This window comes from Lithobates pipiens, unplaced genomic scaffold (genome assembly GCF_037356315.1).
Source record: "Lithobates pipiens isolate NorthernLeopardFrog02 unplaced genomic scaffold, aLitPip1_a1.2 Scaffold_18, whole genome shotgun sequence".
In the NCBI taxonomy this organism is placed as follows: domain Eukaryota; kingdom Metazoa; phylum Chordata; class Amphibia; order Anura; family Ranidae; genus Lithobates; species Lithobates pipiens.
Window position 1 is genome coordinate 550,253,639 of NW_027507758.1, and position 19,321 is coordinate 550,272,959.

The 19,321-nt window shown below is 43.1% G+C and overlaps 1 protein-coding gene across 6 annotated transcripts in view; it reads right to left on the reverse strand.

Moving 5' to 3' along the window:
- The window catches only part of ITSN2 (intersectin 2), a 250,355-nt gene that overhangs the window by 82,706 nt on the left and 148,328 nt on the right, over positions 1–19,321 (reverse strand). For all 6 annotated transcript variants that reach the window (XM_077488889.1, XM_077488887.1, XM_077488886.1 and 3 more), the window contains 5 exons: positions 11,813–12,264; positions 8,692–8,810; positions 8,371–8,546; positions 6,784–6,931; positions 6,402–6,607 (listed from right to left, as the gene is read on the reverse strand). In XM_077488889.1, the coding sequence (XP_077345015.1) occupies positions 6,402–6,607; positions 6,784–6,931; positions 8,371–8,546; positions 8,692–8,810; positions 11,813–12,264 (1,101 nt within the window). The remainder of the gene's footprint in view (positions 1–6,401; positions 6,608–6,783; positions 6,932–8,370; positions 8,547–8,691; positions 8,811–11,812; positions 12,265–19,321) is intronic.

Genomic DNA, 19,321 nt, shown 5'->3' on the forward strand with positions numbered 1-19,321 from the left:
AAAACCTGTGTTTTGCGAACCTGAGCGGTTGCCTTTAAATAGATTCTGATCACTCTTACTACATCAAGAGACTGTAGTGCTTTCTCTTCCCCAGATTAAGGCTTCTGGGGAGAAAGAAGGAAGAATAATATCTTGGTTTAAATGAAAACCTGTTACAACTTTGGGTAAGAATTCAGGATGAAATATGGCTCTTACAAGACAGAGCCGTTAGTTCCAATACTGTTCTAGCAGAAGAAATGGCAAGCAAAAAAGATTATCTTTCTCATCAAAGAACCAAGAGAATTGCTCGTAAGGTTCAAACGGCTGATTCAGCAAAGCCGAAAAGAACAATTTTAAATCCTAAGGATTTAAAGGTGCCTTGATAGGGGGATAAACCGCGTTTCCCCCTGAATAAGCTACGCACCAAGAGTGGGAAGCAAGAGGCCATAGGAAAAGACATTGACACGGCCTGGATCTGGCTCTTGACAAAAGTCAAGGCCAGCTTCATTTCAGTTCCCATATGCAAGAATCCTGCCTATTGACATACTTCCTGGGGTGCCAACCCCTGGATCCATACCAAGAAACCTATGCCTTCCAGATTCTATAGTAAGCGATTCTGGAAGCCGGCTTCCTGGCATTAGTCAAAGTAGACGCTACTGAAGGAGATCACCCACAAACTTTTATAGAGTGGGATTCAACAGTCAAACCTGTTAAACTCCTTGTCCGTAAAGTAGGATGAAATACCGGACCTCGTGCAAGAAGGTCTGGCTATAATGGCAGAGTCCAAAAGGACTTCTACTGCCCTCTTTATGATCTCGATAAATTAAGATCTTCTGGGACCTGGCTGGGGCCACCAGAATCACCTCCTTCTGTTCCTGCTTAATCCTGCGGAGGAGGAGTGGAAGTAGCAGAGCTGGAGGGAATGCATAGATCAGTGATCACGGATCCTCCCCTGGGCAGACTAATGCGTCTGTTCCACCTGCTAGCGGACCCCTTGTTTGACATAAAGTTGTCGACCTTATTAATAATTAACTGAATCTGACATATTGCCAGGAATATGTCGGGATGAAGAGATCATTGTCCCGGAAATAATTGTTGGCGTCTCAAGTAGTACGCCTGAAATATTAAAATTGCCGATAGGCAAGGAGTGGTTCTGCCAAAGCTAGAACATTATTCACCTCTTTTTTTAGGGGGGGGGGGGGGGCTGAACGACTTCTCGTGCCTCCCTGATGTAAGCCACTGCCGTGGCTCTGTCAAACTGAATCCTGTCAGGACAGTCCCGTAATCTGACCGCCAAGATTCTATGGCCAGATATACTGCCTGAAACTTCTAACAAAGTTGATGGTCCAGGTTAGAGGACCTTGCCTATCTTCCCAAAATCTTCTTCCAGGGCTGCTCCAAAGCCAAGGAAGGCTAGCATCTGTTGTTAACACCTTGTAGGATAAAGATTTTCCCTCCTGCTGGATAACAACCACCAATTTAGGCTCTGACCTATGTTGGGAGCCAAGCATACTGGAAACAAACAAGGCCCGAAACCTCTTTATTCCAGACCGACAGGATGGTGTCTTGAAGCAGTCTTTGAATAAAACTGCATGTAAGGGACGGCCCCCTGAAGGAGGCCACCATTTCCCCTAAAAATCTCCTGCAGCCAAATTAAGGAATTTTCCTTTATCCTGATAAGTCGTATTAGTCCTACAATGGAACGGATTCATGTCTGGGGTAAGAATACCCTCTTCTGTATGGTATCTATAACCAGCCCCCAAGTAACCTCCTTGATGGTTTTAAGGAGAATCTTCCTAGGCTGAGAATCCAACCTAGAGATTTCAGATATCTACAGCTGAGATCAGAATCTGGTTTTAGACCTGAGACTGAATGATCTATTAAAAGTAGATCCTTTTAATAGGCTAGGACCATTATGACTTGAACCCTTAACATGGCTAAAGGAGGTGCCAGAATCTTTCAGAACACTCATAGTGCTGTGGCTAAGCCCGATGGCAGTGCCATCATTGAAAAAATAATTTTATATTTCAAACCGCAGAAATTGCTGGTAAGCGGGAAACTTTGGCACATGGAGATATGCAACTCCCCTCCTTGCAGGATGGACACAGCCGATCAAATTATGAAAGGATCGGATGTTCAAGTGCCGATTCAGATCTCTGAGATCTAGAATGGGTCTTACCTCTCTGTTTGGCTCTGGGACCTTAAAAGGCTTGCCCCCCCCAAAAAAACCCCGTCCCACTAAGGGAATCTCTGATATCACAGACTGGGATAACAGCTGATCCAGAGGCCAGAAAGAGAGACTTCTCTTCTTTCCTTTCTCTTTTTTTTTTCTCTGGAACCTTAGGCGAATTCTTTGAGGAGACAGACACTCTTGCATAAAGACTGCCGCATCAGCAGCCCCAAGCACCCCACAGGCAGCACCCAAACAGGACCCGAACCCCAGACCCTCAGATCGAAAGCCGACTCTAGATGTAACCTAGAGAAGGAAATTGCAGAAATCCCTCTGCTCTTAACATTGATCCTGCCAGACTTTGAGAATCGCAGGACCCTTTCCCTCACCCGAACGAGTGGGGGTGCTCCTTCATGAGAAGGCCTTAGCTTATTCTGCTTTATGGGCTTTCTGCCCCCAAGATCCTGGTGCTGCCCCTGGGAACTAAGGCATAGGAGAGGCTGCATGATTAAAAGGAGAACTGTCTGAACCTCCTTTTATTGGTAAAGAGAGCTTTACCCCTTTTGGATGTACTTGTCCATTCTAAATAGTCGTAACCCAGAAAGGGGCACAGACTGGCTAAGGGTTTTCACCTGGTGCTTCGGCTGATTAATATTTCCGCCATGGACCTCTGCAAAAATGCACTAGTCCAAGTATAAGCCATAGGGCTTAAACGATCGAGTCCTTCATAGCATCTGTGAGACACCGTGCGTCAAATACACCAGCCCCTTTGCCAGGTCTGCTGATCAGGCAGAACTTTCAGGTATCTCACACCTGTTCCCTAACCCCTTGGAGTCCATGTTCCAATGCATTAGCATGACTCAAAATGTGCTCCACCAAAATAGTGGGGCAGACGTTAAAGGGTTAATGGACTGAGATACTCCAATTGCAGCCAGAACTGCAAAGCCATCTTGTCTTTAAAAGGAAAATCCAACCTCAACTTGCTGGATCCTTTAACATCAGTGCATTATCCACTGGATATGTGAGAGACTGCTCACTGAGGTGATTGCAGCAATAATAGCTGGAACCCCCCCATTTCTTTCATAGAAATGTTTCCATTCAAAATACATAGTTATGCATGAATAGGAAAAACATCCCCAGGTGGGGGAGGTTCAAATGAACCCTATTAGAGGTAGATACCTCAAGAGTCTGTGCTGCAGGCACCAAAAGGGTTAAGTAAGGGAGTAGACAAACACCTGACTTATGCGGCTACTCGTCCCTGTTAGGATCCTCTGAAGAGGAAAAATAAGTATCTTCTAAATATTTGGGAATTGGGAAGATCTACCTGATCCCCAGCCTCCTGCACCTCAACAAAGGGCCCAGAGGACTAGATGAGAATCCGCTATGTTTAGTCCTACTATGGAGAGCCACCATAGCAATAATCTTTTAAATGGTAGAAGAAAAAACCTGTTTGTATGAAATACACAAGAACAGAAGTGTTCTACCCTTGACGGTTCATCTGGCTAGCCGTATTTTTCTTTTTACCTCTCAGGGGAGGAAGACAGACATTCTTTTGGAAGGGTTTTTAGTTTGTTGTATACCATTAACCCCTTAGAACCCTAATGCCGCGTACACACGAGCGGACTTTTCAACATCCAAAGTCCGACGGACTGAGTCCGTCAGACTATTCAATCGTGTGTGGGCTGCAACGGACTTTTGACTCGCCAAAGTCCGAAGGACTTTAGAATATGGAACATGCTTCAAATTTTTCCGAAGGAACTCCGCCGGACCCGGTCCCTTCGAAAAATTTGCTCGTGTGTATGCTACTCCGACGGACTAAAACCGACGCTAGGCCAGCTATTGGCTACTGGCTATGAACTTCCTTATTCGAATCCAGTCGTACGTCATCACGTTCGAATCCGTCGGAGTTTAGTGTGATCGTGTGTGGCCAAGTCCGCTCAGCCGAAAAGTCTGTCAGAACTCCGTCGGAATTCCAGCAGAACTCCGACGGAACTCCTTCGGAAGTCTGTCGGACATAAGTCCTCTCGTGTGTACGGGGCTTTAGAAGATAAAATGGCCGTGATTTTTTTAAGAAAAAAAGACAGCTGGCTGGCATTCAAGGAGTCAAAAACCACCAATCTGGGGGCCCAGGAAGCGATCAGACCCCCCTTTCATACCTGTGGGCCTGAGCTGGCTTGAACGGAGAGGAGAGTGAAAGCTTCTGATGTTTCCAGCATCAGAATGGTTAGTGCTCAATACAGCCTCCAGTGGTGACACATAGACATGACATGGCAACACAATACATGGAAGGAGAGATTCCTTGCAGAAAATCTCCCCTACCTTTCCTCGCCACAGGGTTTTATCAGAGATAAAAAAAAAAACAATCTTCGCCCTTCATGGTAGGCTCCGAGACCTTGAAAGGAAACCTTCAGGAACAGGGGTACACTCAGGTAATCATGCAATCCTGGACCTGCGAGAAGACCCTGCCAGTAAACTTTTATTGGCCTCACTACCAAAAAGTACTGGATCCCAGGGCCCAGCTTTAAAAGCATTCGCAAGCAAAACCTCGTGTCTTCGGATGACGAGGCCCGGGTACCATTCATTTAGTCCATTACGGAGACATCAGAATGGATACGGTCAGGATGGCTGGCTCTCATCAAAGGATTACTGCCCGTGGAGCTCAGTACACACAACCTTACACGTGCCCAACACCTTAGACACTGGCGAAAAAACTGAGGACCCCCAGTAATGGGAGGGGTTATATGGGGAAGTTCACGCCTTAAGGGGCATGCCAGTGTCCAGCACCTGATATGCCGATATATAACCACATAGTTATTACTATGGCTCTGTGTCCCCTGATGTAAGAAAATAAAATAGGATTTTTATAACAGCTTACCTGTAAAATCCTTTCCTTGGAGTACATCACGGGACACACAGCCACAGTAATAACTGTATGGGTTATATTGTACCTTTAGGTGGTGGACACTGCCACACTCTAAACAGGAAGTTCAATTCCCCATATAACCCCTCCCCTTACCGGGAGTACCTCAGTTTTGTAGCAAAGCAATACATGTGTAACCAGAAGAGAGGGGAGGGACCTCTGCATCCCTTGATGTACTCCAAGAAAATGATTTTTTACAGGTAAGCCGTTATAAAAATCCTATTTTATTTATCGTACATCACCGGAGATAAAGCCATAGTAATAACTGTATGGGATGCCCCAGAGCAATGCCACCTGAGGGGAGGGGACACAAACAAAAGTAGGGTGCAATCAGACCTGAGGACCTATACTGCAGCTCACTGTGCCCAAAGGCAATATACTCATGCTTTCTTACATCCACCTGATAGAATCTGGTGAATGTATGGACTGAAGACCAGGGTTCGGCCTTGCAGATTTGAGCCATGGAGGCTTGGTGATGCACTGCCCACGAAGCACTAACAGCCCTGGTGGTGTGCACTTTGACTTGAAAAGGTGGAACCTTCTTCAAGCCATAAGCTTGAATAATTATCTTCCAAATCCATTTGGCAATAGTGGATTTCGATGCTACCTGTCCTTTCCTAGGACCTTCAGGCAACATAAACAAAACATCTGTTCTGCTCTATATTGAAAAAGATGCTACCATCACTCCGTGCCCTTGGTCGTCGTGCTCTTTTCCAACAGGACAATGATCTAAAACGCATATCTAAGACCACGTCTACATTTCTGAAGAACAACAGGGTGAATGTGAATCAATGACCAAGTATGCCTCTAGCTCTAAACCCAATCCAACACCTATGGGGCATTATAAAAAGACAAGTTGAGCATCACTCCCCATCCAGCGCCCAGGCTCTAAAAGAGGTCGTTCTTGAAGAATGGAAAAAGATAGATGTTGCAATATGTTGCCAACTTGTTCATTCCATGCCTAGAACACTTGGTGATGTCCTTACAAATCATGAAGGTCATACAAAATGCTAGAAGGAGTTGTTTTTGTTGTGGAGTGTATTCATTTTTGCATTAACTAATTTGAGTAAAACTAAAGATTTTGTAATCCAAGTTATATTAACCTTACTCTCATGTAATGAGCTAAACAAATGTTCTATAAAAGTTAGATTTGTCAAAATTTGGGAAATTGTTCTCGTGTTCATTGAGATATTGATTAAAATCTTACTTATTAAAAAGGGTGTACTCATTTATGCTGAGCACTGTACATCCTCCATTCCTCTCCCCCCTGACCTGGCAGGCTTTCAATTCTGGCTCACCTTTTGAGTGTAAAAGGTACAGGATTTTACTCACTCAGGGCTCTTATTTTCGCTCCCCGGTAGAATCTTCACATAGGATTTAGGAAACCAACCCTTCTGTCCCCGAACCTCTCCAAACCACCAGTTTTCCTGCTGCTCCAACACGGTGATGGTATCATTTTTGGTAAAATTCAAGTGGTTGTCCTTTTTTGCAGTCCATGAGCACAGTGCTTGAGCTTTTACTTCCTCCACCGGCTGACCCTACAAATTTCACAACACAAAAAGGTACATAAAATCTGGTAAAATTATACATACAAAGATACTATTACAGGGTAAAGATGGCTCATAATCTGTAGAAACTAAGCAGCAACATAATGTCTAAATGGAGGATTGCTAAAAATCATCTCATGTATAATGAAAACCTTCCTAATGCTTACTTGTCCGTGAATAGGTGAGACAGAGCCTGGAGAGATAGTGCGCGTAAATGCAGACATCTTCTGCCATGTTGAGTTAACATTAAGGCTAGAGAAAGGTAAATTCTTATACTCCTTATCCCCCTCAGAGGGCTTAGTTGGTGAAAGCGACCTAAAGATTTAAAGAGAGCATTCAGAAAAGCTTACAAGTATAAAAAGAAATCATAGATTTAAAACATAATATTGCTAGACACTAAAGTGGACCTTCCTCCTAAATGGGAAGTAACACTTTTAAGAAGAACCCTGGAATGCTTTAAAAGCCCCTACATGCACAAAAAAATTGTTGGGATGATTTTAAGTGCTTAAAATCTTACTTTTACACTTTTTACATTTTTTATTTTATTTCATCACACAAAGTCCCAGATGTAGCGATGTTTTTGGTGACAGATTCTCTTTAATGATACATCCAGGATCTTTTAGACGCACCTCTCCTCTTCCACCTGTCCTCCAATGCATCTAATGCAGTGCAGTGGGAGCCAAAAGTGACGTTTTGCAAGTCAGCAAGGAGGAGGAGAGCTGACCGATGTTTGCTCAGCTACCTCCCCTCTACCCCGGTGCCATCCACTATGCTGGTCCTGGGCGTGCAGAGCCCAGAATACATTCCAAGGGGGTTGTTTGGAAGTGAATGGCCCCTGGATTGCTTCCATATAACAGTCAGCAATTGGCTTGTTAGATATACACACCAGGATTTCATGTACAACTGCCCCGGTGTCCGGTTTCTACAATGCACGGACCTGGCAATAATGTGGTTAAGGTCATCACAAAATACAAGGGAGCACTCTTTACGTCTGGAGTAAATTAGATTTATCCTCCACAATACGGAAAGGCTTCTTTGTAGCAAGAGCTGTAAAAATGTGGAATAGACTCCCTCAGGAACAAGTTCTGAACAGCTCAGTAGATTGTTAAAAAGACCTAAATACATTTGTAAATGCACAAAATATAACGGATATTAACATCCATAGGTATTAACACTAGGGGTTGTTGAGCCAGGAAATATCTGACTGCTTCTTGGGGGGATCAGAATGGATTTGTTTTCCTCACTTGAGGAAATTGCACCATGCTACATAGGGTTTTTCTTTTTTGCCTTCCTCTGGATAACTCAATATAGAAGATTCTCTATATGAAAGTAACCTATGTAACACAACAGAATGTGAAGGGAAAGCTTCCAACAGGGACACCTGTTCTGGTTACAACCAAGATTTCTCCTTCACTTTGTAGAGGCTTCTTTACACTTTCTGGAGAAACCAATGTAAAACACAAGATTTAACAACACATCTCAGGGATTCTTTTTTAAAATGGCATGCATTGAACTGTACGTGTGGTGGTGTGTTGCTGGTATTAACATGCTGCATTTCAATAAAATGTGTTTGATCACCACACACACACGCACGCACACACCCACCCAACGCTGCACATACAGCACTACAGATCTATAAGCATGATGCTGACCTCCAGATCTATAGCATACATTTTCAGTTTTGCGTACCCTCCATTTTTTTTTGTGTGTGGTGGTTCTTCTATTCAGAATGAATTTGTGCCAACATAACTTACTTGGCTGGTAGTGAGGTAGATGACACAGAGATGGATGGAGGCAATAAGGCCTTCTTAGGAGATAATGATTTCTCAGTCTCTGGCAATCTTTCTGCATAATTGGATGGAAACCAGCCGACATTTCCACTCAAGCAGCCGTATAACCAGCCTGGCTCCCCAACGTTCTTCTCATCCACCTGGAGAAAAGAGAGAAATTCTGTTGCTTTAAGCTCAATTCCAGGATTCAAACAAATTGCCCAATCCCTTTCCCTTATGCTCCATGCACAGCTGATGCATTTTTAAAAATCTTTTTAAAGTGATATTAGTGATATTTATCTTTACCTGAAGTATATTGCCTGCATCGAAACTCAGTTCATCTGCATTTCTGGCCTCAAATGGGTACAGTGCTTTATAATTAACAAACACAGAAGATTTTCTTCTTTCTGAAGTTCCTACAGGGCCTAGAAAAACAAAATAAGCTATTACAGATCTGCCACCCTTTCATTCCAGACCCACATGATAAAATATAAGACAGCTTCTTTTAGGTTTATTCCTAATTATGGCAAACAAATACTAAACTTAAAATTATTTTGCGAAAGGGTCTGAAGATTCTGTATAAAGGTAAAATGCAGCTGTACTCAGGGCCGTCTTTAATATTGATTGGACCCTGGGTAAAAATTTTCTTGGGCCCTCCCCCCATGCAATTTCACTCTCCACTTGCTCTGAGACATACAATAAATAGCAGCTAAACTTAAAATCAGTTTACTGTATCAGATCAGGCAGAAATTGCAATTGGTCACCAGCAGTTACAGCATATCATTACTGCATACTGACTGGTTGCTAGAGGTTACAGCACACACTACGGCTCACTGGTTAGTTGCGAAAGGTTACGGCACATCATCTCCTCAGTGCAGGGGAGCATGATATACATACGAATGGTGCCTTTATTTACATAGCAATGACACCGGCCGCAGCTATTTACTTAGTAATGCTGCCGCTATTTACATATGAATGCCAGTTATTTACATGTAAACACAGGGTCTACAGGTGAGTCATCTGTACACAACAATAGGGCAGAGCTGGGCAGCATCAGTACCAGATCTTCACACTGAGATATCGGGACACAGCACAGGACTAAATCTTCAAGGGAATAGTTGGCAAGTATGAGGCAGCTGCTTTGGGCTCCTCAACAATGACAGGGCCCAGGGCAGCTTCCCCCTTTGCCCTGCCTTAAAGACGGCCCTGGCTGTACTTGACCTTTGTAGTGCAAAGCAACAAGTCCACTTTAATGTTGACATCCAGTGTTGTTATATTTGCATTCCCTTCACTCCATCACTACCTCTAGCAGCAGGGGATTGAAGGGAAACTGGAAATCAGTGAAGTAGACATACTCCAATGATCTCCCACTTAGCCCCAGTGTCGAGCGGCCACTCTACTGCATTCTGAACACAGGATTTTGGTTGCTTGCCAACGGCACCATTCAGACAAGCTTTGCCTTGTCTGAATGAATGCAAAGCGTTCCCTGATTGGATGAAGTGGATAGGCAGGGTGGTGGTGTCACACCCTCCACCTTTTTCAAAGAATTCTGAATTTTCTGAATGTCACCTGTGGTGGGCTTGGCAAAGGACCCGGAAGCAAGTGGAAATCAATGTAGTAGTGGTGTCTTCAGTGATTTCCAGCTTCCAGGGGCATCACCCAGATATGGTATATGTATGGTCCAATATGTATCAAAGTAACTATGTATAAAATATCCATACCTGGAATTCTTCTTTAAAGAGGAGCTCAAGTCCCCCCGCAAAAATTTTTAAGTCAGCAGCTATAAATACTGTAGCTGCCAACTTTTAGTACAAAGGACACTTACCTGTCCAGGGATACAGCGATATCCTCACCCAAGCTGATTATTCAAATCGGCTTCAGGTTCAGGCACTGACATCTTTCCTACTTTGCATGCACGAGCTGTGACATGTACCAGAAGGCTTGTGGGGGGGGTTGTTGGGACAGACTGCCATGGCGATCAGACCAGTAGTGGGAGCAGGTAACTGTCAAAACCAGGTACCCGCTCCCAGCAAAAAGTGCCAAAAAAGCGGAACTTCCCCTTTTGGGTGAAGTTCTGTTTTAAGATTTTAACATATTACACTTTACTAAGGAGGTGTATTTTTACCTCTGCTTTACTTCAGTGGCACCGGGGGCCATTGAGGAGATGCGCAGGATATGCTCATTTAGGATTCAAGCTCAACACAAGTACTCTATTTCACCAGCCCACATTACCATGTTTAAAGCTTTTGGGATGCTTGACCTCGAGGGAGGGTATCATCCCCCAGCTGACATACAGCATGTCATCTCCCTAGCCTTTTGACCCTGTTTTTACATTCACAACAGTTCTGCCCTGTCTACCTTCCCATACTAGGGTATATACAGTAATATATTATCATGCTATTGTTTAAGGGTATCATGTGCATGTGTTTTCTTACAAACTACATGCAGCAACCTGGTTTCCCGTAATAAGGACTATGGGAACTTTAAGCTTGGTATTTACTTAACATATGGTTTTTATTTGGGTTGTTTTCAAACAGTATTGGTACTCACTATGCATGTTGGCTTTCTTACAGTATACCCTGAATCCTAGCCACCCCAGGCCCTGATCTAATGGTCTGGAAATAATCTTACATATACACTAGGTATGTTTTGGCTAGCACATAGATAGATGCTTCTATAGCTGACTAGGTAATTTGGGACATTGGGACGTATTGGGGTATTTCCATTATAAACATATACTTGGAAGTAACCGCAGCATGGACAGATTTGCTGGAGACCTCATGTGAGTGTTTTTAATGTGAACAAGGAATCTTCATATATATATATGACTGGAATAGATATAAGTGGCAAAGTGTATATATACTCCTTATATCATTGTAGTATCAGGTAGAGGTATTAATTTATTGTTTGATTACCTGTATTAAAATTTTACCACATACATACTGCTAACCACTGATGAAAGATGACAGGCAGCTCTGAAACGCGTTGGGTATAGGATATTGTATCTATATATGTTGTAGGATATTGTATCTATATATGTTGTATATCTTGTTTTTCCAGTTTTCAGGACCATGTTCATTTTCTGTGTCTGGTTTTATTTTTCAATAAATTATTCTGTATTACTGTACTTACATTTTCTGTAGTGCCTTAAAAGTCCGACCCTTAGGAGTTTTTCCTATTCCATTTACTAAACTAAGCTACAAATTTAGATAATTTTGTACCACTCCCCAATTATGTAAACCTTAAAGAATGCAAGGGGAATGTTCCTGACACTCACTAGCACCGAAGATGTGGCTTGTAAACGCTACAAAGGGTCTTCAACATTCAACAGTCCATTTGAATTTAACCACTACTAGCTAAGGCATGACCTGGACTTTCAAAGACCTAAAAGCAAAGAAAAATAATATTTCGAGCAATAACAAGCTACCTTTATCAATGCTTCCTTGTCTCCCACCAATAGATTTTAGTTTGTCGGCAAACTTCTCATCTATGTTGAGTTTGGAGAATCTCTTCTCAGGCTCTTTATTGGTACTGCTCTCCTTTCGTCTCCTCTCTTCCTCTTCTGCTCTACTCTTCTCCTCGGCTTCTCTTTTACGCTCAGCCTGTTTACGTTGCTCCTCTTCCTGTTTCCTCCTCTCCTCAGCTTCCCTTTGAATTTCTGCCCGCTTCCTCTTCTCTTCCTCTTCTTGCTGCCTCTCCTCTGCCAGCTTCTGTTGTTGGGCTTCCCGCTCCTTAATTCTGGCTGCCTCCTCCTCGGCCCGCTGCTTCTCCAAGAGCATCTGCTCTTTTCTCCGTTCTTCCTCTAGACGCTTCTGCTTCTCCTCTTCCTCCCTTTTCACCCGCTCCTTCCACAGGTTCTCTTTCTCCTGCTTGGCTCTCCTAAGGGATGTTAAAAAATAAAAACATTACTGTAAATAAATCATGTCTGAAGGGGTGGTGTTAACCAATTAAAGCTTATACATTTGTAGACCCTTGATCATCGCAGCTGTACTATAACTGGCCATACATGGGCCAAATTCTGAAAGAATTTTCAATTGTCCCATCAATGATAGAATTGTGCAAGAAAAATAATCGAAAAAGTAATGAGCATGAGCTGTGACCTGGAAAGAAAAGATGATTACCAACCACGAAAATTATTTTCTGCAGCAACATGAGATGGATTTGAAGGCATGGTTGGTTGAGTTTCGAAATCAATGGTGGCACCATCGGATCACAAAACACACGAAATTTCTGATTTTCGAAAGAAAATTTGTTTGGAATTCGACTCATGTATGGCCTGTATATATGGCCAAAAGAATGCAGACATCCTCCAAATGATTGAGTTCAGGTGTTCACAGGGATGAACTGGTAATGCTGCATAAAAAGATATAGTTTAACTAGTTTAGCTCTTTGGACGTACTACATATGTTCAAAAGAGTGAACAGTTATTCACAAGCTGTGGTTACCGGGTTCTCCTATTCTTACCAGGACCCCAGGTCATCAACCGCCGTCTTCAGGATGGAGAGCTGTGTGAGAGCATGGTATATCTATGCCTCAATTTCACATGTAAAGAAACCAGAAGAGACAATTTTGCCACATTTTAGATCCACTATTTCCTGTTGGGTGTAGCCAGGGGACACATCTAACCAAGCAAATCTGTGCTCAGATGGTAAAAAGAGCAGGGGAGACATAGGGAACTATTAGACCCCCAAATGTCTCCAAAAAAAGAGAGTACCTGTCACCTGCCAAATGCTATCACATTGGGGTTTTTGAACTCCTTGGCATAGCAATCAAGTAAAAATAAATATGTGAATGAAAAAAAGTTTTAAAATAAAAAATGTATTAAAAAAAAATAGCTGCAACTCCCGTTGCCCTGCACACATGCACGCGTATGTAAATCAAGGTCGCACCACATGTGTGACATATTGTCAGAGTAGGAGTAATAATTCTAGCATAAGAGCTGCTGGCTAACTCTAAACTGATGACATGTAAAGGCTTTTAAAGCATCACCAATGGAGATTGTTGGGTACCATTGTTTTTTGCGATATCACGGGCACACGCAATTTTAAGACTTGCAATCTATTTACTCCACATAACCCCATCTTTTAATTTAAAAAAAAATGTGTATTCTATGTTTTTGCACTAAAATTAATTTTATTATATTTATTCCTGAAAATTTGTGTTTAATAGACCGTTGCGCAAATATTGTGTGACACAAAAATTTGCAACCATCTTTTTATTCTACAGGGTCTCTGCTTTCAGATATATTTAATGCTCTGGGGATTTAAGTAATTTTTGGCCAAAAATGAAGATGATTACATGTGTGCAAAAAACAGCTGAACTGGTTAAAGAGTTAGTGATTGGCCTACATAGAGCCCTGACCTCAACACTACAAAACACCTTAGGGTACACTGAAAAGCAGATTGAGAGCCAGATCTTCCTATCCAACATCAGTATAGGACTCCACAATTTTTGGCTGAAGGAGCACAAATTCCAAAATCTTGTGAAAAGCCTTACTAGAGGAGCAGAGGATGGTAATGCCACAAGGGAGAGGGAGTCCCTATAATATTGCCCATGGTTTTGGAATGGGATGGCCAACAAGCTCATATACACTCACTGGCCACTTTATTAGGTACACTTGTTCAATTGCTTGGTAACACAAATTGCTAATCAGCCAATCACATGGCAGCAACTCAATGCATTTAGGCATCTAGATGTGAAGTATCAGAATGGGGAGGAAAGGGGATTTAAGTGACTTTGAACATGGCATGGTTGTTGGTGCCAGACGGCTGGGCAGAATATTTAAAAAAAAATTCTGATCTACTGGGATTTTCACACAAAACTATTTCTAGGGTTTACAGAGAATAGTCCAAAAAGAGAAAATATCAAGTGAGCAGAATTTGTGTGAACGAAATGCCTTGTTGAGGTCAGAGAAGAATGGGCAGACTGGTTTGAGATTATAGAAAGGCAACAGTAACTCAAATAACACTCGCTACAATCACAGTATGCATAATACCATCTCTGAATGCACAACACATGGAAACCTTGAAGCAGATGGGCTACAGGATCAGAAAACAACACCGGATGACACTCCTGTCAGCTAAGAACAGGAAACTGAGGCTCACCAAAATTGGACAACAGAAGATAGGAAAAATGTTGCCTGGTCTGATGAGTCTTGACTTTAGCTGCGACATTCAGATGGTAGAGTCAGAAAGTGCCGCAAACAACATGAAAGCATGGATCCATCCTGCCTTGTACCAACGGTTCAGGCTCGTGCTGTAATGGGGTGGGGGATATTTTATTGACACACTTTGGGCCCCTTACTACCAATTGAGCACTGTTTAAATGCCACAGCCTACCTGAGTATTATTGCTGATCATGTCCATCCCTTTAGGTCTGTATGTGTGTGTGTGTGCACATGTGTCTGTATGTGTGTGTGTGTGCACATGTGTCTGTATATGTGTGTGTGTGCACATGTGTCTGTATATGTGTGTGTGCACATGTGTCTGTATATGTGTGTGTGCACATGTGTCTGTATATGTGTGTGTGCACATGTGTCTGTATATGTGTGTGTGCACATGTGTCTGTATATGTGTGTGTGCACATGTGTCTGTATATGTGTGTGTGCACATGTGTCTGTATATGTGTGTGTGCACATGTGTCTGTATATGTGTGTGTGCACATGTGTCTGTATATGTGTGTGTGCACATGTGTCTGTATATGTGTGTGTGCACATGTGTCTGTATATGTGTGTGTGCACATGTGTCTGTATATGTGTGTGTGCACATGTGTCTGTATATGTGTGTGTGCACATGTGTCTGTATATGTGTGTGTGCACATGTGTCTGTATGTGTGTGTGTGTGTGTGCACATGTGTATGTTTGTATGTATGTGTGTGTGCACACGTGTCTGTATGTGTGTGTGCATATGTGTCTGTATGTGTGTGTGTGCACATGTGTCTGTATGTGTGTGTGTGCACATGTGTCTGTATGTGTGTGTGTGCACATGTGTCTGTATGTGTGTGTGTGCACATGTGTCTGTATGTGTGTGTGCACATGTGTCTGTATGTGTGTGTGTGCACATGTGTCTGTATGTGTGTGTGTGCACATGTGTCTGTATGTGTGTGTGCACATGTGTCTGTATGTGTGTGTGCACATGTGTCTGTATGTGTGTGTGCACATGTGTCTGTATGTGTGTGTGTGTGCACATGTGTATGTATGTGTGTGTGTGTGTGTGCACATGTGTCTGTATGTGTGTGTGTGTGCACATGTGTCTGTATATGTGTGTGTGTGCACATGTGTCTGTATATGTGTGTGTGCACATGTGTCTGTATATGTGTGTGTGCACATGTGTCTGTATGTGTGTGTGCACATGTGTCTGTATGTGTGTGTGTGCACATGTGTCTGTATGTGTGTGTGCACATGTGTCTGTATGTGTGTGTGTGCACATGTGTCTGTATGTGTGTGTGCACATGTGTCTGTATGTGTGTGTGCACATGTGTCTGTATGTGTGTGTGTGTGCACATGTGTATGTATGTGTGTGTGTGTGTGTGTGTGTGTGTGTGTGTGCACATGTGTCTGTATGTGTGTGTGTGCACATGTGTCTGTATGTGTGTGTGTGCACATGTGTCTGTATGTGTGTGTGTGCACATGTGTCTGTATGTGTGTGTGTGCACATATGTCTGTATGTGTGTGTGTGCACATGTGTCTGTATGTGTGTGTGCACATGTGTCTGTATGTGTGTGTGCACATGTGTCTGTATGTGTGTGTGCACATGTGTCTGTATGTGTGTGTGCACATGTGTCTGTATGTGTGTGTGTGTGCACATGTGTCTGTATGTGTGTGTGTGTGCACATGTGTCTGTATGTGTGTATGTGTGTGTGTGTGTGTGTGTGTGTGTGTGTGTGTGTGTGCACATGTGTCTGTATGTGTGTGTGTGCACATGTGTCTGTATGTGTGTGTGTGCACATGTGTCTGTATGTGTGTGTGTGCACATGTGTCTGTATGTGTGTGTGTGCACATGTGTCTGTATGTGTGTGTGTGCACATGTGTCTGTATGTGTGTGTGCACATGTGTCTGTATGTGTGTGTGCACATGTGTCTGTATGTGTGTGTGCACATGTGTCTGTATGTGTGTGCACATGTGTCTGTATGTGTGTGTGCACATGTGTCTGTATGTGTGTGTGCACATGTGTCTGTATGTGTGTGTGCACATGTGTCTGTATGTGTGTGTGCACACATGTGTCTGTATGTGTGTGTGTGTGCACATGTGTCTGTATGTGTGTGTGTGTGTGTGTGTGCACATGTGTCTGTATGTGTGTGTGTGCACATGTGTCTGTATGTGTGTGTGTGCACATGTGTCTGTATGTGTGTGTGTGCACATGTGTCTGTATGTGTGTGTGCACATGTGTCTGTATGTGTGTGTGCACATGTGTCTGTATGTGTGTGTGCACATGTGTCTGTATGTGTGTGCACATGTGTCTGTATGTATGTGTGTGTGTGTGCGCACATGTGTCTGTATGTGTGTGCACATGTGTCTGTATGTATGTGTGTGTGTGTGTGCACATGTGTCTGTGTGTGTGCACATGTGGCTGTGTGTGTGTGTGCACGTGTCTGTATGTATGTGTGTGTGCACATGTGTCTGTATGTATGTGTGTGTGCACATGTGTCTGTATGTATGTGTGTGTGCACATGTGTCTGTATGTATGTCTGTATGTGTGTGTGCACATGTGTCTGTATGTATGTCTGTATGTGTGTGCACATGTGTCTGTATGTATGTCTGTATGTGTGTGCATTTATGTCTGTATGTATGTGTGTGTGCCCATGTGTCAGTATGTATGTCTGTGTGTGCGTGTATGTGTATGTGTGTGTCTGTATATATGTCTGTATGTACGTGTGTGTGCACATGTGTCTGTATGTCTGTATGTGTGTGCATGTGTGTCTGTATGTATTTCTGTATGTGTCTGTAAGTATGTGTATGCATGTGTCTGTATGTATGTCTGTATGTGTGTGTGTATGTGTATGTGTGTGTGCACATGTGTCTGTATGTATGTCTGTATGTGTGTGCATATATGTCTGTATGTGTGTGTATGCATGTGTCTGCATGTGTGTGCGGCGTGCATTTGTCTGTATGTGTGCCTGCATTTGTGTGCTTGTGTCTGTGTGTATGTTACTTTTAATCCGGACCCCCATTCTTATACCATCAAAACTGCTTTTGTAGGGCTTGTGTGTGATATTAGCCAGGACTCCTGCTCCTCTGAAAAGCAATCCATGCACAGATCTCTTTGCAGAGGCATTTGAATGGTGGTAAAGAGGCATTATGTTGCCTCCTCACCACCTGTTTTAAGCCCGTAAATGCAACATCTGTGTGGCTGCGTACTGTGTGTAGGGCAGCCCATTAATTTCAATGGACTTCCCTACTCACAAAAATGCAGGGAAAGAAGTTCCCGAGCTTTTTTTTTTTTTTTTTTTATTGCACTGCACCAAAAGCACCCTACATTTTCCAATGTGTGGGGTACCATTAAGAATTAACGGTGCCCCCTAAAGTGCAGAGCATTCGTCTGTGTGTTGGGAACGAGTGCAACAAAGGCAAGAGAATTCTTGTTGGGCCGTGTATTAGTGCTCGGATGGATACACTTAGACCGAATTTTCAATGGTTCAAAGAATGTCAGGAAAAATGGTCGGCCCTCCCGCATGTTCACTTCATCAAATCTGGCCCACTTTGAAAAAAGTTTGGACACCCCTGCTTTAGGACTACAGTGTACCCATCTTCTGATGGCTCCTTCCAGCAGGATAATGCACCATGTCACAAAGCTCAAATCATCTCAAACTGATTTTTTGAACATGATAATGAGTTCACTGTACTCCAATTTTCTCCACAGTCACTAGATCCCAATCCAATAGAGCACCTTTGGGATGTGGTAGAACGGGAGATTCACCCCATGGATGTGCAGCCAACAAATCTGCAGCAACTGCATGATGCTATCATGTCAATATGGACCAAAATCTCTGAGGAATGTTTCCAATACCTTGTTGAATCTGTCACGAAGAATTAAGTCAGTTCTGAAGGCAAAAGGGGGTCCAACTCGGTACTACCAAGGTGTACCTAATAAAGTGGCCAATGAGTATCTGTGTCAAGGTCAGATGTTCACAAACTGTTGGCCATATAGTGTACCTTAGATTTGCATCTAAAGTTTCACGGTCTGAGTTTACCGGTTTAAAATATTAAAGCTTAAATTACTATTAAAAAAAAAAAAAATCTTATAATTATCTGCTCTGTCAAGTGGTTTTTGCAAAGAGCAGTCCCGATCTTCCTCTTCTCGGGTCCCACACCAGTGCTCCTGGCTCCTCCTTTTCTCTGGGTACCCCCACAGCAAGCTTCTTGCTATGGGGAAACTCGTGCGTGCTCGCTCCCAAGCCTCGCTGAGTGTCCATAGGACACACAGAACGGGGCCCCGTCCCCACTCTCTCCTCATTGGCTCACTGGCTGTGATTGACAACTGTGTCTCAGTCAATGAGGAGGCAGAGACCTGGAAGAGCAGCCACTCTTGTACATATTGCTGGATTAGGATCAGGCTCGGGCAGAACTATGGGGGAAGCTGCACAATGAAGGTTTTTTTTTATATCTTCATGCATAGAATGTATGAAGGTAAAGAACCTTCAACCTTTGCAACCACTTTAAACCCAAGAGGAAAGCTTGGATTGAGAGTAACTTGGTTTGAGAGTGTTTTGCAAGACAAGCAATTTTTTTTATAAATCTTGACTTGATGCACAAGCGATGTCTTGATATAGAATCATATTACAGCTCAGTATAAAAGAGAAGAGAGGCGCCTCTAAGTGTAGCAATATGGTTACATTTAATGAAGGTACAACATTTAGCAACTCACATGGTTGATGATTAAAACAGGCACATCTAAGTATGCAGGCATCCGGGGTAAAGCTGTCCACATAGACTGTCCTC